Genomic DNA, 25,107 nt, shown 5'->3' with positions numbered 1-25,107 from the left:
CAGTTACATGGTTAATGCCTTTTATTTGTGCCTGGATTTTAAACAGCCTTTAGGAATATTACACATTCGTGTGTGTTTCACAGTCCATGATGCACTCTATCTTCTACAGACTAAATAAGAGAAAGAGTTGCTGGGAACAAAAATCTGTGATACTTTGAGTACTTAATGATTAAAGGAAGGCAAAACAAAATACATCACAAAAGCATAAAAACCAAATACAAACCAAAGAATCACAAATAATCTTTTCCCCACATTTTTTATTTATTTGTTTGATCGTGTAAGTTCCTTCAACATAATGATCTGCAACAAACTATTTCAGTACCTGAAGGAAAAAAGATAAATTGGGGGGAAGGGGAGGGAAGGAATGTTTTAGGAATACTTTTTTTTTCTGAAAGCTTAAAGAAAGCTTTGGAGTCTGGACCATACAAAACTGTATTAACAGCTTATATTCTGCTTTCAGAGACATCCAACCCTGACTTCATGGCATAACAGGAAAGTTTAGCACTTAAACACTAGATAAACCAGAGGAGGCAGAATGACACAACACCAGGCAAAGAAACTCTAACAAAAAAACAAACCTGGAAAGATACACCTTTCTTTAGCTAACTAGTACAAAAAATGCTTTGAAGAAGAATATTGTAGGTTTAGCTAAATTTGGCTGAAAAATCAAGTTTTAACTTATCTTTTATTTAAGGTAGCTATAAGAAGAGACAAGTGCCAAGTCTCAGGGGTTCATGCTCTAAGGACAGGAATCTCAACCACAAGTTCTGCAGGAAGGATGTGGAAGAAATGGGCACAAGAGACAAAGACAAGGTCAAATGCACAATCTCAGGAACACAGTGCACTGCCCTAAGAGAGGGCATTGCGTAGGGGTGCTTGGTAAAAGACTTCCAGTGTTACAAGGAAAGAGATCAGATTGATTTCTTTTCCCACACAAGAAAATAGGACTGTTTATATTTGTGTTCTAAGTGTAGTCAACGGTCCTGGGTGCCATTTCTAATTTTGTTTCTAACTGAAATATCCTATACGATGTTGAATTTTGGTTATCTGCTTGGACTGAAAGAGGCCACATTACAGAATACGTCAGATCTATAAATTCATCTGCCATGACTGACATATAATTCCTTTAAACATGTAAAAGGAGCAATGTTTCATATAGTTTGTAGCTGAAGAACTGAAGAGTCCAGTAAAAACCTCAGAATGCCTCTTGTGCTAAAATAGAAGAAAGGTTTTCATATATAGCTATTTTGAAGTTTATGCATCATAATAATGTCTGGTAGACCTAAAAAATTAATGCTAGATAAATGTTGAGTACAGCCCAAAGACACCAAGTGTGGTAATGGAACAGAAGAAGGACAAAAAGGAAAATTATTCACTTGACAAGTTAATGGCAGTATTAGGTATAGAACTTACACCTTCTCTCAAAGTAGTACTTTGGCCCCATAGGATAATAATTTAGTTAAGGATAAGAAAAAAATAGTCTATAAAAATATATGGTAGCATATTTATAGTACACAAGGACATATTCAGAACAAACATATGAATATGGCAAAATTTGCATATAAAATCGATGATAAAGCAAATGCTAAGTTTAAGAAACTCTTTAAGAAATAAGTTTACTACTACTCTGCATGAAAGACATGCATTCTGCAACAATAACCAGTTTGAAGGAGTAAAAACCCATGAGACTTTTAATTCATTCCACAGTTGGAAAACAGGAATTTTTCTGCATCTGGCAGGTGCTTACTTTCTGCAAAATGATGATATTCCTTCAAATCATTCTCTACATACAAGAACTGCAGGCAGTATTTCACATATCCAGAAACTGCAGTGTACAAAAAGAAGACTTCAACATCCATTTTTGCCATAAAAAAGATGGATGCATCAAACCTTTTGAGTCCACAGAAACTGCAGTGCCCTGAGAAGGGCATGCCCTGACATACTACAACAGTTCAGCTGTTTCCACATCCCCCAGTTTTAGTTATGTTATGAAACAGATTTTGAGGTTGTTTTTTTTTAAACCATTACTACACACACATTAATGCACACAGATATGTTAACAGTTCATTATAAAAGCAGCAAATAAACAATGCACAATACTTCTGGTTTATTACTGTAGTTTAGCAGGGAACTACTTAAACATACTGAAAATATATTATTGAAAATTAATATATTTATCAGTAACACATTATTTTGAAATTGTGACAAATACTCTATTAAACACAAGCACAAAAAATGAAGTGGAAATAATATGTGTCACACAACTTACTGAAATTTGACCTTTTCCAGGTTTTTCTTTTCCAGCTTTATCCCATTTTTCTGCATTGATATCTGCATCATGCCATTCTGGCCAAATAGGAAATCCCCACTTCTCATTGGCAGCAGCTACCTTGGCATTCATAGACACCCTAGGAAACACACAGTGGCATAAATAAAAATGAACAGCATATTAGACAAGGGTAGTAGAAAGACTTTTATCTTATTAAATATTATTTTTTAATGTACTGTAATAGAAATTTTAGTGTTTTTAACTACGTTAACTTTTTTATCACTAAGATAAGCAAACCTAAAGAAGTGCTTGATGTTGTTACTAGGTATAAACCAATAAAATACTTAAATGCATTTATACGAGGAATTCTGCTGAAGTAAATGGGATAGCTGAAGCACAAAACCAGAATTTGAGGACAGTTTCTTCCCTCTTCTTTTCCCCTGCTTCAAGCCACATGGGTCTCCTTCTTTTCCTGTGCCAGTCCTACCATTCATCACTCAGTTCAACTCACTCACCCATCTGAAAGGCTTTCTTTCCTTTTTTCTGAGTTGTTTTTTTTAAATAACCAGAAGGAGCTTGCCATGGATAAAAGATGTCCTGGGGAGAAGGGCTCTCATTTCTAGGCATCTGTGAGCTGCTAGGCCAGCCAGTGCTGTCTCCAGGCAGTTTCATTCTCAGGGCCTCTTGTGCTACCACCACTCTCACTACCTTCTTTTTGGGTTTCACAACTCTGGCAATAATTTTGCTGAGACTGAAAGAATTTTCACAAGACTAATACACAATGTGTTCATAGCCACAAAGTAGCACTAGTGCACCTTCATCTTTCCAGAGCATACAAAGGGCTGAAAAACTGAATTAGCTAGAATATTCACTCATTGTTCCTATGTAAGTGCAACAAAATGTGTGACTACATTCTAAAGTCAAACACAGACTACTTAAATGAGTAGTCTGACTAGGGAAAATGGTGTGTAGCAAGTGACACCTGAAAATACTATTAAGTGCCATCACCCAGAAGGTGGAAGCAGGGACTTGGGGGAACAGAGGCATTACTCAAGTGTAGAGCAATGAAACTACAAAAGCAAAAGCTCAGCTGGAGTAGAAATAATCAAAGGATGTTAAGGACAAGGAAAAAAGCTTCCATAAGTATATTGGCAGCAAAAGACAAATAAGGAAGCACATGTCTGCTGCTCAGTGGGGTGGGGAACAACTTGGTGACAAAGAACACGGGAAAGACCAAGACAGTCAATGTCTTTTTGTGTCTTGGGTTTTGTTGGCAGATTTGGCTCTCAGGCCTCCCAGCCCAAGAGTCTATTTACAGAGTCTGTGGGAGTGAAGCATTATCTACAGTAGAGGAAGGAGCTGGGCAGAACTTAAGCCAACTGGACACACACAGCTCCCTGGGACTAGCTGCGATGTGAGCAAAGGTACTGAGGGAGTTGACTGGAGTCTGATTTGGATCTTGGTAACTACAGTGCTTGGAGACACTTTAAACTCAAACAGACATGGATCTAAGCAACCTGATGTAAACTGGTCCTGCTTGAGTAGGAGTTTGACTAAATGGCTCCGAGAGACACCATTCAATCAATGTTTTTCTATAATTCCATAATACTTTAGTTGTTAGCAGTAGTAGGGGCAAAGACATGGATAAAAATAAAGATTTCTCACTGTCTAGACATTAACTACATTCATCCACACTACCAGTAACTCTTAATGGAAGACAGCTGTTAAAATTCAATACCATCTGTGCCTTTTGCTGTGCAAAAACCACCCAAACATAGTTCCTACTTCTCTAACTGAAAGGAAAATGTATTCTGTAGAGCAATACTTGCTTTATTTTTTCATCTCTGTCACCTCAGTTATCTGTAAATTGACCCTATTATGTTTGATCTTACATTAATGGTACAATATTTTCGCCAGTGTATTCTTGAGGACTCAAATGATGCGTCATTCTGTATTCAATAATATTTTAAAAGCAACTGAAAAACCCTGAAGTGTTTATCAGTTTCTATGGATTACCAGGGATGTCTGTATCATTTCCACTTGTTTCAAAGAATCTGTTGCATCTGTACTAACCGAATGCATGAAGAACAATGAAAAACAAAAGGCTGGCTGTATCACAGATTCAACATTTGTGATATTTCAAAACCTGAACACTTCTAACACTGATTTAAATACAACTCCTGGCAGCTTTTTACATATAGTAAAAATAAAAAAAAATTAAAATTCTCATTTTTTGTAGTTTTTTCTTCAGATGAAACATGAATGGCATATGTAGCAATTTTAAATATTTAAGGACTACTCCTAAATTTTTTGTATCTTTTTTCTACTTCTAAATCTGGATTTTCTCTTTTAAATATTTATAGTGAAGCATGGAAATTTCACTTTCTGAGAACAACAATAAAGATATTCTAATGACATTCACAAAAAAAATTAATGATAATTGCAATAATTCAGAGAACCATTGAATGGTTTGTGTTGGAAGGGACCTTAGAGATCATCTAGTTCCACCCCTCCTGCCATGAGCAGGGACACCTTCCACTAGACCATGTTACTCAGAGCCCCTCTTCATTTCTTGCTATAAGATTTCTGAGTGCTTTGGGACAAAAATGGAATAATAAAAAAAAAGCATAATTTTAAAACGCAGCAATGAGATATGGAAGATTTACTTACCATCACACTAAGACAGAAAACTACTTTCCACCACATTTTGACATAACAGAATACCCTCAGCATTAACAATGTGGAAGACATGGAAACAATGCTACCTATGACTGAGATGGCTAAACTAAGTTGTGGAAGTCTAATGCTACTGCATCTCAAAAAGGATCATTCAATACGACCTGGAAAATTCACACATCACTGCAATTTAATTGGTCTCCAAATACTAGTGATAAACAGTAATAAATGAAAAAAGACAGCTGAATTAATTAAAATACTGTATTTTAGTAATGCAATTAAGACATTCCTCTGTTACAAGAATTGAATAATATAACTGTGAGAATTCTTTGAAATGAACTGTAAAACAGAAGGACAATGCAAATTACTGGTATTTTATGCTCAGGCTGGATGGCTTCATTGTGTAACAGTATTTTAAAAGACAACTTACTGGCAGACCTTTTAAATCCTGTGCTAAACCCTAAAGGAGAAAAAGGAAGAATAAATTGCCAAATGAAATACCATGAAGTTGGCAGTAATTCACCTCTGACCTTTTAAGCAGCTTCTCCAAGAATACTGTTATAATTGATATAGTGCCAATAGGGGAAATAGAAGACGGCAGGATAGACAAGCACAACAGGGAAAACGCAGACGGATTGCAACCTAAGTTTTTCAGACACTTCAGACTTAATAGAGAGACAGAAAACAAGCCCACAAGGTACTGGAAGTGTGCTCTCTCGAGTTAAATACAGCCATTTAGTCTGTAGACATACACACTCCTGCACTCTGTAAGCAAGATCTTGTCACCTTGGTCAGTGGAGTCTAAGAAGCTAGGAAGCAAATATTTTCTTCCTAAAATAGATAAATCTACCTGTAAATTATCCATGATCAATCCTTACAGAGGGAACCCAGCAACACTGAAGGGAGCCTTCTCGAGAATTACAGAAATATTAGCAGTTACTTTCAGAACAGCATGGCTACTCCAACCTTCCTTTCCCAGTACACATGTCATTCTGGATCATCAGACAATAATAATTTCATGACTCCATGCAGGCTTTTTTTAGAATCCAGGAAGACACTAAGAGGCAGTAAAAAAAAGTGTCCCTTTCTGTGGATTGTTTGAACAGCCAGGAAAAGAATAACTTCTGTCCTCAGTAAAAGCTTTTATATCAGGAAAAAGAGGGCAAAGAACAAACAGATGGTTCAACTTTTTCTCCAAATCTGCCCTGCAGGGAAGCTACTTAAGTTTTTCTCTAATCTCTTCCAACCTCAAAGACAAAAGGCTCCTTTGAAGACCTTATTTATAGCAGAAAGTTCTTTTAAATTATAACCACTGAAATGATTTTTAAAAAGTAGCATCTGAATATCTTAGAAATGCAGAGCAGAAACCATGGTAACGCTCAAGTTCATAAGAATCTCTAAAGGATAAGAGAAAGTTTGGCCAAGTATAAGTAACTCTGTGGCAAAATGATTTGCTCTTTTTCTTCATACCTAGTGCCATTCTTCAGAACAAACAGAGTGAGTCACAATCAGATGATTTAATAAACAGCTAATAAGGTGATACAGTTTTCTCACTATTATTAGAATAGTCAGCAGCAATACAAAATAAAACCAAAATATGAATGTTTACAATACCTTACCATTAGTCTTATCATGGATACTGCAGCCAAAATTTATAGGATTCTCTGCAGAAGCAAAATACTCTAGTCTACGTACTCAGAGCTCTTACATTTGGGGAGATTCAAGTCACAGATGCAGTTCAGGTATGATGAGCAGAACAAATAATTGTAAACCATCTATGTTGCAATCATAGTTGCTTACAAAGCCTATGACAATACGTTTTACTGTCATTTCACTTTTGTGTACTGGGGTAGGATTTCTTCCTCAAAAAGCACAGAGTGCTTTCTGTGTGAAGCAAGATCAAACTGTAGAAAATTAAAGTAAAGATAGAAAGAAAAGATGAGCACCAACTGATTATTCTTTATAGACATATTACTTTTAAAAGGGTCTGTAATTTAGATCACTGCTTTCAAGTGTGATATTCTCATTTCTAAACATAGCTGATGTCCTTAGAGGTGTCAGACAAACTACTAATAGAGCTCAGTAACTTGTCTAGAATGAGCCTGTTTTGAAGACACACACATTTGCTAAGAGAGATGGTCTCCTAGCCTCACATTTAGCTTTCCCAGCTAGAAGTCCACGTGTTTTCTTATTTTTGTTTGCCTTCATATTAATGGAAACCAAGTTGTTACCTCCTGGTTTACTTTCCAGATTCTAGGAGGGGGAAGAAAAACCCTATATGCCAAATCCCTTGTGCAAATTGTACACAGTAGTGTGCCTTGGACATTACTTAAAAGAAAAATTAATAGAAAAAAGTGGTCTAGAAGCATTGTAGGTTTTAAAACTAATTTTTTGTTTGTTCTCTTTGTTTTCAGCCTGATTCCATTTGTTACCCTATAAATATTGTCTGAATTTTTGTCCTGGTTATTTTAGAATTCCAGCTAAAATTGAGTATCTTTTGCTGTTTTGAACAATTAATTCCAACTAAACCACTTTGCTGTATAAAAACTTGAAGTCAGAAATTAAATATAAAACACAGAATTGAGTAATAGACTTGTGTCATAGGTTAGGGGAAAAAAAGGAAAATGCATTAAAAAAACTGGTGACAAACAGACTGATAAGCAACTGAATAGTTAATATACATCACAATGGATTTGGTTTAGCTTGTATGACTAAATCTATGTAAAGAAAAAAATATTTTTTCATGTGTTTTTGGAGGAATTACTGTAAAATTCAACCTTCATTCTTATGGCAAGCTCATGCACACTGTTAGAATTTTGGACCCTTATCCTTCTATTTTTGCATTCCAAGAAGAATAGTTTTTATTGCACAAACTATCATTTGTAAACTGCTTAAAGACAGAAGTAAAATCAGCTGATGCTATATACTTGAGAAAAAATATCATGGATGTGCTGCTTTCAAACAGCAGCCCAAAACCCTGTAGCCTGCAAGAGCAATTCCAGAAAACTCAGCTTACCATTTTCAGTGCTGAGAGACAGCTGTAGTGAAAATTCTCTGCTCCTGATTTGGAGCCAAAGATCTGCTATAAAAAAGCTTTGAATATAGAATGGAGAAAAAATACTATTTTACTTATTTGAAAAGTATTCTTCACAATGGAAGGTATCAGATTGCCCAAAGGTCATTAATTTGACAGTCTTTCATGTTCTACCACACTGGAGGTCACTTAGACCTTTAAAAGACATCCTTCAAATTTTATTTTTTTAAATTACATACCCAAGAGTGGAACATTGAAAATTAATTCCAAGACATGCCTGCCAAGGCAGAAACACTACAGTATTGTAGTGGTTTGGTCCAAAATACTCATTACTGTTTATCTGCTGTGAGATAAGAATTAGGAGAAATGCAAAACAGGCACCAAACTTGAAAGAATATAAAGAAGTTTATTAACAGACCTAAAAGAAGAAAAAAATTATACCACCTTCAGAACTCTCCTCCTCCCCCCACCTTCCTCCCTTCTCCCACTGACGATGTGAAAAGACAACCCTTAAGATGTTCAGTCTGTTTACCACTTCCATAATAACCTTGTTCAGTCCATTTAGAAAGAGAAGTCTCTTCTTGCTCATGCTATGAAAACATTATCACAACGAGACAGCCGCCCACTTCCAAATATCGTTCAGTCCATTTAGGAAGAGGAGTCTCTCTGCCTGCGTGTGAGTCCTTTCCCCCGACTTGCAGCTTTTCCCGCAACTGCCTTCGAGGGTCCACTCTTGAAGTTTTTTGGGGTACAATTTTAAGGTTGAGCCGTTCAGAAACAAAAACAGAGGCCCTTCTCCTTCCCTGGGAGCAAAGGGTCTTCATCATCTTCATCTTTAGGACTATCTCTGGGAGCATCTCTACGGACTGAGGTTTTCTCCTTTCCCGTTCGGAGCAAAAGTCCTCATCTGGTTCATCTCTCCCTGTCCAAACTTCTCATGAAATTACAGCTGCGTCAGCATCTGCCTATCTCAGCGCAGGTGCTTTTGCTCACGAATTGAACACTCCACCCCCCATATCTTCATGAAATTACAACAGGATACTCTGATATATCATAGCTTCACAACAGAATTTCAGCTTTAAGCATCTCCTCTCTCTCTTCCCTCAGGTTTTCAGCTCTTCACAGCAATAAAAGGGTTACTCTCACCTCGGCCTTGCAGCTTTACAGCTGGAATGTTGAATTTTTTCTTATCGCAGTGGAGAGGGGGGAGAGCCGAGCTGCTCCGGCTGCCCACGGCAAGGCAGTGGGGGGGGTTCCATGGCTGGAACAGGTCCATGGCTTCAGGATGGCCGTGGCCCGGCCCGGCCTGGCCCAGGCAGGGCCTGGCCGGGCCCGCTGGCCCCCACACGGGGCCCGCAGCCACCTGTGCCAGCGCCGGAAACGAGAGAGAGCTTGGAGGGGGAGTTTGCCTATTCTTAAATGTGGATCACAGAGGTGATCACAACTTTAAGTGGCTTAGAGAAGTGTCCATATTCAAACTGGCCAGCTGATAGGTTCTATCAGTTCCCAGAGGAAACTGTAAGCACCCCTTAGCAAGGACGTCCCTTCCGGGACTATGCTTGCTAACCTATGACAAGTATCTAGCTCTTAAGTGAGCACTTGTAACCTACAAAACCAAAAATAGTCTATAGAGATGGGCTTTATGTCCAGTTTTACAGGTGGAAATAGGATATACCAATACCTAGGTAATGTCATAGCAAGAGCCTGGAAAGAGGAGCATCTTTTCTGGTGATTTTCAGGTGTTAATCTCAGCCAACAGAAGTGATCTCTGACTGAATCTTCCAAAATGCTTAGGTTGACTCTGAGTTGTGCTCCAGGTGGGATTGTGAGCTGGTCCAAATCCTTTAGGTTAATTGGTTTCAAACGGTGGCGGTGACAGGCCAAGTGAACAGACTGCCATAGACAACAAGGGGTTCAAGCCGCATCTTGCAGTTCTCCAAGAAGTCCCAGATTTGAAAGCAACTAACATCTACATCCAATTTGCAGATCAAATTTCTGTCTGATCAATGTGCTCTTCTTCCAACTAGCAGCAAATGACTAGGGGTTATAAGGTTATAAGATGACCTTATATTCAGCTGTAAGAATGCTGAAAAGATTGCAGCCCATCTTTTGACACTAAAGTTTGATACTCAAGTATATCTGAAGAATATGAACTGCAATTTGCTCATTTATTTGGCATTGCCTCTTTGGTGGCTTCTGTAAAAACTTCTTGTGCCTTCTGTATGGCACCTGAACAATTAACTAAGAGCTAAAAGTCTCTGCATGGCAGAGCATGCCAGTACTTCTGTGGATTTAGGCCAACTCATTTAAAAAGCAATTTGCATGCATTGTTAAGAAAACCAGGAAATCCCATTTTTTCTGTGGTGGTTACAGAGAGTTCACAGAAGATAAAGACCATTCTGCTTAAGTAGATGAATAATCCCTGGCAAACAGAATCTCTAACATGATACTTTAAGAACACTTTCTAGTTTCAAAGCACAATTATTAGTATTTTTATTTTCACAGCACTTTTTCTGCTATGCAGTTCTGCTGAAAGCTGCTTTTCTCCATTACACTGTTCATTACACTGCTCATCATAACAGAAGGCAAAACTCCTCTTGCATGGTCTGATTGTACAATCTCCAACCAAGGGCTCATGGAATGTTTGCCTGCAAGATCCTCTGACAGTGCTTTGAGTTTCATGGAAAGAAAAAACCTAAAACCAAGATCAGTAGGGAGTACAGTATTTAGTGTGATATTGCCACTAGTATATTAATTAATATTTTCATGCCCATGAGTCCATGAAGTTTGAAATCTACAGATCAAATAGGCTGAGCTCTCAAGGGTTCATTGTTTTAATTAGAATTAACTAGGAAAATTAATTTGAATACATAATTCTCTAATTAACATGTAATCTAGTTAATAAAAAATTAAACTTATTGGTCATCTTATATGCTATTCTAGTACGCTTGTCATATTTACCTGGGGGAAAAAAAACCATTATCTCAGCACACAGCATGAAACTAAAAAGAAAGTTAAGGTAGAAGGGAAAAAAAAGTACCAACAAATTGACTATGTAAAGTTGTACCGATAGGTAAAGCTTTGTAAAGGGAAGGCCTGGTAAAATCATGGCTCCAGCCTGTTACTTGGCCTAAGCAGAAATGGGCTGTGGGAGAGTGACTCAGCTAGAACAGAGGAAGTGAGGAATGCTGCGGGAATGCCTCGTGCCCGCACCGTGGTGTGTGGTGGTTGGTAAAATTGGGTTTGTTGTGCCTTAAAACGATGTAAACTAACAACTGACTAACGGCATAAAAAGGCCGGGTTTTTGTAAATAAAGGTCCTCCTTTGTGCCTGCCTGGGGACTCCTCACTGCTCCCTCGTGTTACACTGTACTGCGTTTACACACTGAAAAATTTCAATTAATGAAGCACAGGTGCTGAAAGCAAGAGCTTCATCTTAGTGGTCAGAAATTCTTGGGCTAATTTAGAAATACTAACAAAATTACTGCCCTCAGAAATATGAGTTACTTAGAAACAAATAGAAATACAATAAAAAACAATAAATGAAAAGTGGTTCTTTCATGGTTAAGAAAGACAATGCAAACTCTTCAGGAACGTCTCTAGCTTTAGTTAGGTTAGAATTTAGGTATTAGTACCATAGCACAGTAGTAGAGCTTGGAGATGGTCAGTGATGCAATAACTAACTTCTGAAGAGCAATCATGAACCAAAGTATTTCACCCAAATTGAACCTAAGATCACAACACATTTATTCACTAACACTGCTACATCTGGGGAAAGTATATATGTGCAGAATGGTACCAGTTGCTCAGTGTTTCAGATGGTTAACTTTCAAGGTACATGGACACTTTTCCCTTCAGTTCTGCAGCTGGATGTCCTGGAATCCTGGGCCATTATAGATTTATGTTGTGCCTGAATTATTTGAGAGACCAGGAAATGCCTTCAAAAAGGCTCCAGACAGTCATTCAAATAAAAATAATTGTTTATCTTTGGGTTGCAATTAACAGCATACTAAATGAGACAAAGCATCCTCAGGTTTGTTAGGAAAGTAGCTGCAAACTGGAGATGAACAACTGCTGTAGCTCAAGATACACCACTTCCAGAGTCATGTGAAGCCTTAACTGGCTTTGGTTAGAAAGGATCTGAACTGAGCTGTTTGAGATAGAAGAGTCTCCCAACTCACCAAAAATCAGCTTTGTAGTAAGAGTATAAAATCTTGTAATATGTAACAGTTACAATTGTAATGGAGCTTATGAATGCAGTGAAGGTTTAAATGAAACTTTTCCTTTCGAAGTTCAGTGAGTGGCTGGTTTGGTTAGGATTGAAGTAAATTTCTTCAAAGCAGCTTGTAGGAGGGCTATGTTTTAGATTTCTGATGGAAACAGTGTCGATAACACAGCAATGTTTCAGTTATTGCTGAGCAATGAATACACAGAGTCAAGGCCTTTTCTACTTCTCACATGGCTCTGCCAGTACATAGGCAATGGGTGCACAAGAAGGGACCAGAGGGGATACAGCCTGGACACCTGACCCCAACTGACCAAAGAGACTTCCCTTGCCATATGTTGTCATGCTGAACAATAAAATCTGGGGGAAGAAGGAGGAAGTGAAAAACGATTGGAGTGATGACATTTGTCTTCCCAAGTCACATGTGATGGATCCCTGCTTTCCTGGTGATGGTTGCACACCTGCCTGCCCATGGGAAGCAGTGAACGAATTCCTTTTTTTTTGCTTTGCTGTTTACCTATTAAGCTGTCTTTATCTCAATCCACAAGTTTTTGCATTTTTACCCAGATTCCTTCCCTCATCCTGCGGGGGAGGAGCTAGCAAGCAGCTTTGTGGGGCAGAGCTGCCAGATGGGGGTAAACCGCGACACTTGAAACTAATTGTATTTTTAAAGACAGCCCAGTTTCCAATAAATGGGGCAGAATTAACCATAACATGGGTACACCTAATCCAAAAATTGCAAAATCAGGGCTGCTATCCTCAATGTCTTTTGTCCAAAATGTTCACTCTGTTTCAAGTCTCTACCAAAAGTTAGTTATAACCACCAAGCCATACTCATCTCTGACTGTAGCTCATGCACAGCCAAAAGCAAGCATAAGCACCTACATATGAATGTAACTAGCTTTTACAATAATACAGCAACCCTTCTCTCAAATAAAACATGTTGCAACATATGTTGCAAGTCAAAGATGTACCACTGGGCTACCCCCTTTGACCACAAACAGGAGGACAGGAGTACTGAGTGAGAGACGGGGTGAACTGTAGCCCAACATCGTCTCAAACAATACTGCAATTGAAAACCTGCAAAGAGTATAAAGGCATATCTAGTATATTTGTCAAATACTTTGCCAGTCTCTAAGTATTTTTAGTAATAGTGCTCAAGCACTTCCCGAGCTTGATGCAGTTGCTATGCATTTATATAATCTTCAGTGGGTTTCTTTTCTGCAGCCTTGTTCCCTGATTCCATGTAAATTTTTACTGCCCATTAAAACTTACATTAACCAACGTGAGATGTCCAGCACAACACTAAAAGCAGCTTCAAGTTCAACTACCATACTCTTATCCACGAGTCATTAGTTCTTACCATTCTCAAACTTCAGCCTATCTAACAAAGCCAAAACATCAAAAAAATAATCTGGTCAGTCTATATTCTCTAAACCACCAAACCTTAGGTATACTTACCTAAAGAACACATGCTGGCAGTGGATAAAACCTCAGTCACAAGCCATGGCTGAAACCTTACCGTAGGCATATGGGAACTGAAGAATGAACTAGCAATGCCACTATTTTTTTCTGCTTTTATCATCCTATCCTTTAATCTTAATAACAAACATTTGGTAATCCTAGGCTTTGTTGCAGCAACATGCTACTCATTGCAATCAACCTGGCACATAGCTAAACTTAAAAAATTTCTTTCAGCCACTCCAGCCTTTAGCCTGTTTCTGCTAGTCCTTGGGGATACATCAGCAGTAAATATTGCTCTTAGTTACTGAGCTCTCTAAAAAGAACTCCAGCACTGCTCTGACCTTCCCCTATATACATTGGTGACTGCTGTCTGTGCCAGAATTACCCCTAAATCACTTGCCTCTCTTGGCCCAAACCCTAATTGAGATAGATGCTGATGGCTTAAGTTTAATTCAGAAGATTGGGCTTGATGGCATAGAGCTTCATCAAATTAATTTGAAAAGCATTTTAATTCATTACCCATTCTTACCAGCCAGAATCTTTCAGTGCTGCCAAAGACATCAATTTCTATTCACCATGGCTGTTGAAACCTGGGAAGGATCAGATTCTCTGTAGCCTCTAACGGTGCAATTAAGAAAAGCTATAAGGCAGCAGTTCTTTTGAGCTCTTCAGCCTGTCATGTCTAGCAGCTGCCTAGCTCCTAAAGTGAATTGCTACCTAATTAGAAAGCAATAATGAAGAGAGACCCAATGGAGTATCCTGCAAAGACCCAAGGGAAGTCTGGCTAGCAAGTCCAAAGGAATTTTCCTGCCTTTCTCCATATGCTTCTGAGGTCCCACTCCAACAATGCAATATATCCACCAACAATCCTGATTGATTTTGCACAGTGCAGATTTACTGTACTGACTGTTCTAAACACTTGTAGGGGAAAAAAGGAGCCTGATTTCACTAGAAATCAAGAAAAGCAGTTTTAAGGTGATCAAAATATATTGCACAGATGTTTGTACACATTACTCTCAGAGGATTTCTGCACTAATTTTATCCATAACAGATGAAATAATACACTGTTTTTCTTTTTGGTAAGCACTGACAGCTTTCAGGATTTAAAAAAAAAAAAACCAAACACAAACCAGCCATTTTCTTTTTCATATTACTTATACTTCTATTTAGTATTTTGATCATTAGAGACATAAAAACAAGTCGCATTTACTATCAGAAAGACAGTATTAGTCAAAAGACAAGGTATTTTTAACATTTTTATTCTTGCAGCTTGCAACTGCAAACTTCATTCTAAAACAAAACAGAAAATCTATCTTGCAATTACCACAGAGTACTAAACTTACAAGGCAACATTTTCTCAGGCAGCCTGCAAACATCCACTTCTCTTTCAAATACAGGGATAGTTAGGTTACTTAGGTTCTCATAGATTTACACAAAATTTTTACTGTAGTCTCTGTCTCAAAAACATCCCAAACAAACTGAGTAACAGAATGAACACAAACAGGTATCAAAGACAATCATAGAATCAGAGAATATTCTGAGTTGGATTCCACTAGGATCATCAAAGCCCAACTCCTGGCCCTGCACAGGACACACCAAGAGTCATACCTTGTCAATGTGCCTGAGAGCATTGTCCAAACACTTCTTGAATTCTGTCAGGCTTGGTGCTGTGACCAGTTCCCTGGGGAGCCTGTTCCAGCCCCCAACCACCCTCTGGGTGAAGAACCTTTTCCTGATATCCGGTGTAAACCTCTCCTGACAAAGATTCATGTGATTCCCTCGGGTCCTGTCATGAGTCACCAGACTGGAGATCAGTGCCTGCCCCTCCTCTTCCCCTTGTGAGGAAGCTGCAGACTGCAATGTCTCCCCTCAGTCTCCTCCAGGCTGAACAAACCTAGTGACCTCAGCCACTCCTCATATGGCTTCTCCTCACAGGTGGCCCTCCGCACCCTTGTATTCATATTCAATGTGCCATTGACCAAGGACTCCCAGGTCCATTTCTGAGGGACTGCTCTCCAGCATCTCATTCCCCAGTCTGTCCCTACATCCAGGGTTGTCCCATCCCAGGTGCAGAATCTGGCAGTGGTCTTTGTTCAACTTCATGTGGTTGGTGATTACCCATCTCTCTATTTTGTTGAGGTCTCTCTGCAGGGCCTCTATGTCTCTGAGGGAGTCAACAGCTTCTCACAATTCTACATCATCTGTGAACTTGCTTAGTGTCCCTTCCAGTCCTGAGTCCAAGTTGTTTGTAAAGATATTGAAGAACACAGGGCCAAGGACGGAGCCCTGTGGAACCCCACTAGTGACAGGTCCCCCAGTCTGATGTCACCCCATTCACTATCACCCTTCATGCCTGACCCATGAGCCAGTTGCTCACCCATCCATGATGTGTTCATCCAGCTGTGTGCTGGACATTTTGTCCAGAAGGATCCTGTGAAAGATAGTATCAAAAGCTTTACTGAAATCCAAATATCTAATAAGTAATTGTCATATCTCCCATGAACACAGCTGCAATCTCACAGTATATGTGTAAGATTTACTTCTAATTCCCACAACCCATGAAAAAAAGACTTGGTAAATTGCCTTTGATAAAACATTTACAATCATTACCAACACTTGCCCAGTATTAGGAGAAAATAATTACCTGAGGAAACATAGAGCACTCTGTTCAACACAGGGTTTACCAAACAAAATGAGGAATGAATCATAGAATTACACAATTAAGTTGCTTTATCACCATGTTCAGCAGTTTTTCTCAACAATTATAAACAGCATCAGTATGAGTCATTTTATCCCAGAGAAGACTCCTGCAGAACCAGCTCAATACTCTTCTGATTGTTCTTGACGACAACACATATTAAGCCTTATATCAGAAAATTAAACGTTCTCTGCATTTGGGTCTAAAACTGTACTTTCTAGTAAATGAATGATGTTTGTACTTTGTTCTTGTAGTCCAAGATTACATCTGTATTACATCTTTACTGTAATACAGATTTTTCTCATTATACAGCATCTTTCCATTTCCAAATAAAGAAATAACATATCTATTTGTCTGCTATCAATTGCATTCTCACCATTCTGACATCACAAATCCTTTGACGAAGGGGAAAGCAGTCTAGGAACATTGTGAAAAATTGAAAAATGACGTACAGCCTCCATTTTGCATAAAACACCACATTCTGTAGTTCCAAGTTTTGACCATAAGCCTAATCCAAAGAAAAAGCTCCCTATAAACTTTAGGAGGCTGTAGATCAAGACTTGAACTGCCTAGTTGCTTGTTCTCTCCCACAGAAATTCTGTAGTTTATTGCAGCGGTCTCCAAAGCAGGCAGTGCACAGAAGGAAAAAAAATATTAGATCTTTAGTAGTGCATGTATTGAACTGATAAAGGAATAAATACACATATATTGGCACTCAAAAACTTTCCACTAATTGGGATGTGCAATAAAAAAGTTTGGAGACCATTGGCATATAGCATGACTAAAGAAAAGAAGAATCTTTCAATGTTTCAGTCCTTTCAGAGGGACTAAGAGAGGTAAAATATCTTTCTGATTCTGAGTTTGGCATATAAATTCCAATCCATCTAGGAAACAAGGGCAAGAAAGAAGAAAGGCTATTCAAGATGTTAGAAGTGTTTCCAAGGGAAAACTTCTAGTCCCACTGTGTTCAGTTCCCAACTACCAACAATTTCCACTGAATTCTGCAACACTGGATTTTCACACAGATCTTTGATAAGAGGGTACTAAGATGCATGTGGGTTTTCAGTAGGACGAAGATCTTACTGAGACTAAATACTGTAGTAGAATAGAGCATTTAATCAACTCAAAACTAACAGTAAAACAATATGACTGAAAGTATAACAAGTGCTGAAATCCATTTTTCAGCTATTTTATAGCACCATTCTCTGCAGCTTCAAGAGAAAATAGGGCTACTTTTTCAGTAAAATTTTTGTTTCAAGACAAAAATTATGTACACAAAAATTTAATAAACTGTAAATAGCCTTCCTCGATTTAAATTAATTATCTACAGTTCAACAGATGCTACAGGAAAATCCTTCCTGACAATTTAGTGAAGACCTATCAGGTCATTTGCTGAACTTAGAAAGACAAGCATTGACCTAAACCAACATTTTTTCATCCATTCATCCAAAAGGCTTAAGTAATATTTCAGAATGACAAGAAAAAAAAAAAAAGAGAGGGATAGGTTCGTCAGGAAATTAGCATCAGAGCTGGTGTAACTTTAGCATCTTTTGTGTCACAGATTTCTTGTTTTCCCCTCTTACACTACCAGCATTTCTGATAACATAAATACTAATTGATTCAAATACAAATGGAGACAGTTCTGTATACTAAGAGCTGTTCCATCAAGTAAGATTTTTCTCTTTTTTTTAAGTCACATCAACTCTCGATATGCCTGAATACTACTGAGGACATTAGGATGTCATATGGAAATGTATACGGCACTGAAAGATGTAGATGCTTACTACTGAGAGTTACCCCTGCTTACAACGGGCACTCTGCATCACAATGGTTTATCACAAGATAAACACAAAAGACATGCTACAGTTATAACAAAAGCTATAGGCTTAATGAAAAAAAACAACAATACAAACTATTTATTCTGTGTTATCATGGCTCTGCACTGCGATCCGGTTATTGTAACATGTCACTAGACCACAGAAGAAGCAAATCACTAAGCCACCACTAGGATATCTACAAGCTACTCTGCCTTATGTAAAATAATTTTCCTTTATTTTCTCTGACAGCTAAAAACCAAAAATTGTCCCTGGTAGCTTAAACATCATTAGAAGAAGTTTCATTAACTGTTTGAAGCAATAAATATGAAGGACAGCATGGCCAAAACAGCATCAACAAATTTACTAAGCAAAGGTTGCAGTGGGGAGAAGGAACTAGATACTGGCAGCCTGCACCAGAAAAGTTAGCAAAATGGGAATCAAGGTGTGAAATATAAAATAGAAACATGAAAATATGAAATAAGAAACTACTGTGTAGTAAAGGCTGTGTAGCTAGATATGAAATAAGCACAAAGAGGCATTTGAGACTGATTTCAGGAGAGAAATAAGTAAAACCTTTATTTATGGCAGAAAAAAAAAGAAGAAAAGGCCATAAGCATATACATCAGATACCTTTTTCATTTGAATTCTGACAGTGCCATGCATTCAGGCTTACATTAGGATAAGAAAGCTGCTGACACCATAGAAACAGAACTCACAAGTCAAAACAGTGACAGTGAATATCAATGTACTCTATTTATTTGTCTTTGCAAGAAGAAATAGACATTTACACAGAAATATACAAATTCACACTAAATATCCAGCAAACAGCAAATCATTTAAAAATAACTGAAGAGATGCTACTTACAGAGAAATGTTTAAGAAATTACCAGGAAGAATTCTTTTTTTAATCATATTTTCTTCCCTCAGATTCTTTATAACATAAAGCAAACATTCCAAGCACTTGGAATTGTCTTTCCTTTCTGTAAGTGACACTGATGTGCTATAAGAGTCATTAATCATTTTGCCCCCGAAACTGCAGCTAGTTTAGCTGCTCTACCTGGTTAAAATACAGAGCCCTCACTCCCAAAATTATTGTCCTGGTTCGCAGCTTCGTGGTTCTTTTAAACCCCAAACCACTTCAGTGAGCAGTTAACTTCTGACAGCTCCCGAGCAGCAGCTGAAGGCTTCGTCGTCCTTGCTGTGCTCAAGGTCCGAGGTCTGTCTGCCAGACCAGGGGTGCTCCAAGACACGCACGGCACCGGCGGGGAAGGATGGCGCTACCACACAGGAGCGCCCCAAGGACCACAGCAGCGAGGGACTACAACTTCCACACGGGCTGGGCCTCCAAACAAGCAAAACCCCAAGAACAACCAAATCCCACCTCGTCTTTAGAAACCACTTTTAACGAAGCACCCACACGAGCAAGAGAACTTTCTTAGCACAAGTTGTTTCCCGCACAGAGTTTACGGCCGGTGCCTCGGCGACAGGGCCGCCACGCACAGGTGCCCTGCCGACCTCGACGGCCGCCCCGGCCGAGGCAGGGAAGCCTCGGGGAAAGGTCCCAGCCGGCCCCGGAGGCGGCCGCAGCAGCCCAAGCCGGGCGGTGTCTCCCGGCCCGCCCACCCTCCCTCTCTCCCGGGGCTCTCACGTTTTGGATGAGGCGCTGGTGCGGCTGGAGAGCTCCTTCTTCTTGCCCCCCTTGGCGGCCATGGCCGCCGGTCGCTGCCGCCGCGTCCGCCGCGTTGCCAGGCGACCCCGAGGGCCGCGCCGCTGTCCCGGGGCCGCGGGAGGGGCCGCGCGGGCCGGTGAGGGGCGAGGGGGCGAGGGGCCGCCCCCAGCCCGGACACGGCCCTCGGCACCCGCTGCGTTTTCGGGGAGCCAAAGAAATGGCGTGAAGTGCCTTTGAGGGCAAGATTTTGCTTCGAAGGTAACAGATATTTTCTGCGGCAGCGTCAGGAAGATGTCCAAAGAACGCAGTTTGTCTTCTTGCCGGCGGTAATCAGTTGTGAGAAGCCGTCGACTCCGTCGAAGGCAGAGAGGCCCTGCAGAGAGACCTGGACAAGTGAAAGGAGTGGGCAATCACCACTTGTGTAAGTTTGACCGAGACCAGTGCTGGATTCTGCACCTGGGACGGAGCAACCCTGGATATACGGACAGACTGGGAAACAGGCTGGACAGCAGCACTGCAGAAAGGGACTTGGGGGGCTTGGTCAATGGCAACTTGAATATGAGTCAGCTCTGCCCTGCCAGCCTAGAGAAATTTTAGAACTAGACTATGCAAGTCTTTATTTTCCTTTTTAATTTCAAATTGAGGCAACTAATTAATTCCTGATATGAAGCCTGTGATTACCAAAGTGAATGCAGTTCCACCAAGGTCAGATAAAATTAGCATTAATCTGCTCGTTTTTAATTCAGCAGACAGTTGACTTCAACTTAGGTTTATAAGCAGACTTTTTTCAGGTACGTTTAGAGACTGCATTATTGCCAACAGCTCCTATTTCTAACTCTTAACCTATTTGCTGTTTCCCAGTCTGTAATGATGAAAAATCCTTGGTAAAACAGAATATACTTCTTCATTTATTCTTATTCAAGCTAAAACTTTTTCAAATATAAAAATCAATGAAAATCAATTTGTCACATCAGGGAGGGCATGAGTAGATGAAAAATAGGAAAAATATGCAGATGTTGCTACATCTAGAGGCTTATTTTAGACAAATGTCAGATGTTGATTTATATCAAGATGACAGGTGGCCAGATATACCCTCATAAATTTCAAAGTGGAGAATTCTTCTACATCTTGGCATTTCCTTCAGCATTATGTCCAATAGCATCCATTTTAAATAAGGTACTTAGGGACACTTCTCACTTGAGAGCCAAATAAACATTTCAATTTTATTTATTTCTTTCCAAACTGAACAGCTGATCTTCTCTTCATTCAATTATGCTATCAAATATTGATTAGGGCAAACAGATAAAAAATAGCAGAGACAGAGGTGAGTTCAAACATCTGGCTACACCTCTTCAATACCAGCACAGGGCTGCTCACCTCCACACCTTGCTGCATGTTGATGCCATCTCGTAGACTGGGGACAGGATTCAGTTTGTGACCCAGAATGCAGATAAAAGTACCATGGAAATTACAAACTTTCTATTTCTCCAAATCCCCTTTCCTTTCCTATACTTACTGGACAGAGAAAATAGTATGGAAAAGTATCTATTAAACATATGTATACATGTAAGAGGCACTTGTAAAAGTTTTCATAGTAGGAAAATTTCCTTGATCCCACTGCAGATGACCAATGAGGTTTGCAGCATCCCAGCAAATAAAACTTTCAGAATACATTTATGTGAAAGACAACATAAAAGCAACTGAAATTTGAGTGCCTGGATCTGTAAGCATTTTTGGGTGGTAGAGGAAGAACAGAAATCAGAAAAGCATATTTAATACAGAGCCTTTAATTCTCTGCTCTGTTAAAATGATAGTTACTACATTAGGAAGTTCAGAATGGACCTGACCTTTTGCCATAAAATGCTACAATAAATTTGTTTGCTAAGAGTGATGGCATTAAAAGCATGTATCGAGGTGTTTTGTGAAGGAAAAATAAAAGGGATCTCAGGTTTTACGTCCATCAAGTTACATCTTTTTATTTATGCAAGAACTTCATTTAGAATTCCATAACCTAACAGCAATGACAAGGACAGCTTGTTTGGAAAGAGAAATTAATCTGAATTTCAAACAGGGTAGTTTTCTAACTGGCAAAGAATCTGTAAGGTCACATCAGCTGTTTCACTGCCTTAATGTCTCAAGCCATGAAGTATATCTGACAGACACTGCCTGAAGGGAAGAAATTGTTAGAGTAGAGGCAGCCTGACAGAAAATGTGGAATAAACGCACAAGACAACCAAACAAGTGTTAGGAACCCATTCAGATGTCACAAAACAAATACTAAGGTAGCACATACTGGTTAGCATTGGATGTATGGCCAGAAGGTCATCATTCTTCCAAGATACCATTCAAAACACCAGCTTGTTTTTCCCTGAAAGCATCGTATCAACAGCTACAGCCCATGCAAGTCACTTGTAGGAAACTAGCCTTTTCATCTTGAACATTTTGCACTTTTTTATGGCAACACACATTAGTTGGAGAGAGCAGAAAAAGAGTAAGTAGGAACAGGAACACTACCAAAACCCCTCAGGGGTCTTGGAGCTTAGACTTAACTCTCCTCTGATTTTACAGAGGGCACAAGGACTCCAGAACAAGACAGTAAAAGTTTTTGCCTTAAGAGAGCGTGGTACAGGGGCAAACCAAAACATTCTTCCCAGAGGTGTCAAGTGACAGGATTAGAATCAATGTGAGAATTAAAATACAAGAAATTCCTCCTTAAAATAAAATTTGATTTTAATTACAGTGAAGGTGGTCAAACACTGGAACAGGTTTTCCAACAAGACTGGAGTTTTTATCAAACTGGACATGACCATGAGCAACCTGCTCAAGGTCTGAGCAGAGGTGTAGGAATACATGATCTTCAACGCCACTTCCAACCTTACCCATTTCTGTGGTTCTGGGAAGTTTTCCATGAAAAAAGGGTTAAGGTCAAAATCAGCTACAGGCTTCTGCAAGAGGAAATGCTGCATTTTCAAGCATGAGGTTGCAACAGTCATGAGATTAAAGGGAAATAGAATGGATTTTGATGTTGTATTTTTGAGACTTTTTTCCCCATGTCTTTTTATCAAATGATAGGAAAATCTAGGTTCTGAAATTAATGCATTTAACAGATAAGAAACCCCATTGCCCTTAACTTCCAATACTCTCTTTTATCTATTTGCTAAGTGAAAGAGTAGGTGGAAGAAATGTAAGGAAGGTACAGGTCAGTGGGAAATTGTGAACAGAGGAGGACAACAGTGCATTGGCATTTCATCAAGAGCAGGCAGTGAAGGATGAGGAAAAGCATGAAGGGGGGACAAAAAAAGAGCAATTGTGAGTGGAGAATGGTAATGCCTGAGAAAATGAAAACACTGCAGTATGTGGTAAAGCCTGTGAGGAGCAGTCTGTGCACTGAGTTGGGAACGGTCAGTCACTGAGGTGACACAGGCCAGGGAACTGAATTTGAGCAAAACCATCCTCAAATAGATGGACTGAAACCATGCACAGGCAGCTCTACTCTGTTAACTCTTAACATGAGGCTAGGGAGTGAAGTGGGGAAATGGATTGTGAGAGCCTTCTTGGGTAAACTGATGAAATAAGACCAGGTAGGGGGAAAAAAAAAAAAAAATCACAACCACCTGCATAATACAAAATAGTCTTTGCCAAGGCACAGGACTTTCTGCCCACTGCCATTTCAAAAATACCTTACGGTACCATGTCTCATCTGATCTTGTCAGTGACCTGGTTTTTCCCACATTCTGGCCTCTCTTGACTTTGACATGGTGCCAGAAAGGATTCTGATGAACCCCACCTATGTTACTATTTCCACTTACCTTTTTTTTCCCAAGTTCTTTATTTGCTAGAGCGCTTTTTTATCACATTCTCATGCTATAATCTCATTTTGGAGAAACACACACCCAAAATACTCTATCAAATCTCAAGCAGCTGTTCAATTTAAATACAGCAATACCATCAAGTCCCATGGGATTGCTCAGGGCTCTTATTTAGGTCAAAGTGTGAAGTGGGGACCACCACAACTTTGATCATCTCTTTACTCAAATATAGGGATAAAACAGTGTATGGCCCCAAGAGCAGGCAGCAGGGGGAAAGCAAAGCAGCTCAGAGAACCATGCAGAACCATTACCTTTCTTTTGTAAATTTACATTTGATGATTCATAACAGGAATACCTTTCTATGTCAAAATGAAAGGCTTTCTGTGTTTGATACAGTGTGAAAACCCTGTCTGAAGTTTGGAGTTAAAGACAACTGTGATACTCTAACTACTGGAACTGTTACAAAATTGGGATATGGACAGAGGAAGTAGTATTACCTCTTTAAAAAATTCTAGATATTTGGCTAAAAGATACAATGAAATTGTGACTGTAGCCTGAGGAACAGAAGGGTATTTGTTTTTAAAATGAGAATACACAATCTTAATGTAGTGTAAACTACAGAAATGCAGAACCTATTAAATCTCTTAGCATACTGTTTTACTTCAGTATTTTGGTTTTTACCAAATGAATGTAACCTTTTTGCAGGAGATTTAAAAAGTTACATCTTCTTGTTCTAAGTAAAGACATGCTGCAGATCATAGCAAATCCTTTTTAACAGTAATTAACTTTAATGTGTTTTAAGTGTGGTTGCAGTTGTATATGCAGGCTAAAAGCAAAAAGCTTTCCTATTTAAAAAATGCAAAATGTAAGATTGCTGGATAAATATGTTTTAATATAAATGTGATTAACATTCTTCATGAAAGTTAGAAACAAGACTATAGACTGATGTAAGATGTCTTCAAACTTGTTTTTCGAATCTATCAAATAAAAGCATGTCATCTTCTCTAAATAGAAAAAACAAACTACAACAGTTTACATTCTCTAACTTCTGAAACTCATAAAAAGTACATACATTATTGCAACACTTATGCCATCATCCATATGCAAAGTGCCACCATAACCATTTGAGTTATGGTCTCATCTCATTGTGCTTAAAACAATAACCCAAGGAAACAAAATGGCATCCTGGTGGACAATCTAATGGAAAGTTCTTGCTCCTCAAACTATTAAATACTAGATGGCAGTGATTTTGGGCATCTTGTGGCAAAGTGCCATTGAAAACAGCAATTCTTTAAGTTTCAAGCAAAGTAGTTTGCCTGTGTGGTGGGTTGACCCTGGCTGGACACCAGGTACCAACCAAAGCCACTCTATCACCCCCCTCCTGAGCTGGATGGATGAGAGGAAATATAACAAAATGCTTATAGGTTGAGATAAGAACAGGCAGCAA

At 39.1% G+C, this 25,107-nt stretch overlaps 1 protein-coding gene across 1 annotated transcript in view; it reads right to left on the bottom strand.

The window, feature by feature from the left end:
- The window catches only part of ADGB (androglobin), a 111,516-nt gene extending 87,790 nt beyond the window's left edge, over positions 1 to 23,726 (bottom strand). Inside the window, exons 1-2 of the mRNA XM_042016610.1 lie at positions 19,831 to 23,726; positions 2,270 to 2,408 (exon numbers count right to left, since the gene is read on the bottom strand). Coding sequence (XP_041872544.1) covers positions 2,270 to 2,408; positions 19,831 to 19,892 — 201 coding nt within the window. The 5' untranslated portion in view covers positions 19,893 to 23,726. The remainder of the gene's footprint in view (positions 1 to 2,269; positions 2,409 to 19,830) is intronic.
- Between the last annotated feature and the right edge of the window lie 1,381 nt (positions 23,727 to 25,107).

Source organism: Corvus kubaryi, unplaced genomic scaffold, assembly GCF_017639235.1.
Source record: "Corvus kubaryi isolate FWS band 111438036 unplaced genomic scaffold, C.kubaryi_AGA036_p1.0 split3-73, whole genome shotgun sequence".
Classification (NCBI taxonomy): domain Eukaryota; kingdom Metazoa; phylum Chordata; class Aves; order Passeriformes; family Corvidae; genus Corvus; species Corvus kubaryi.
Note: the sequence above shows the minus strand (reverse complement) of the source record. Positions and strands in the feature narration are given on the sequence as shown.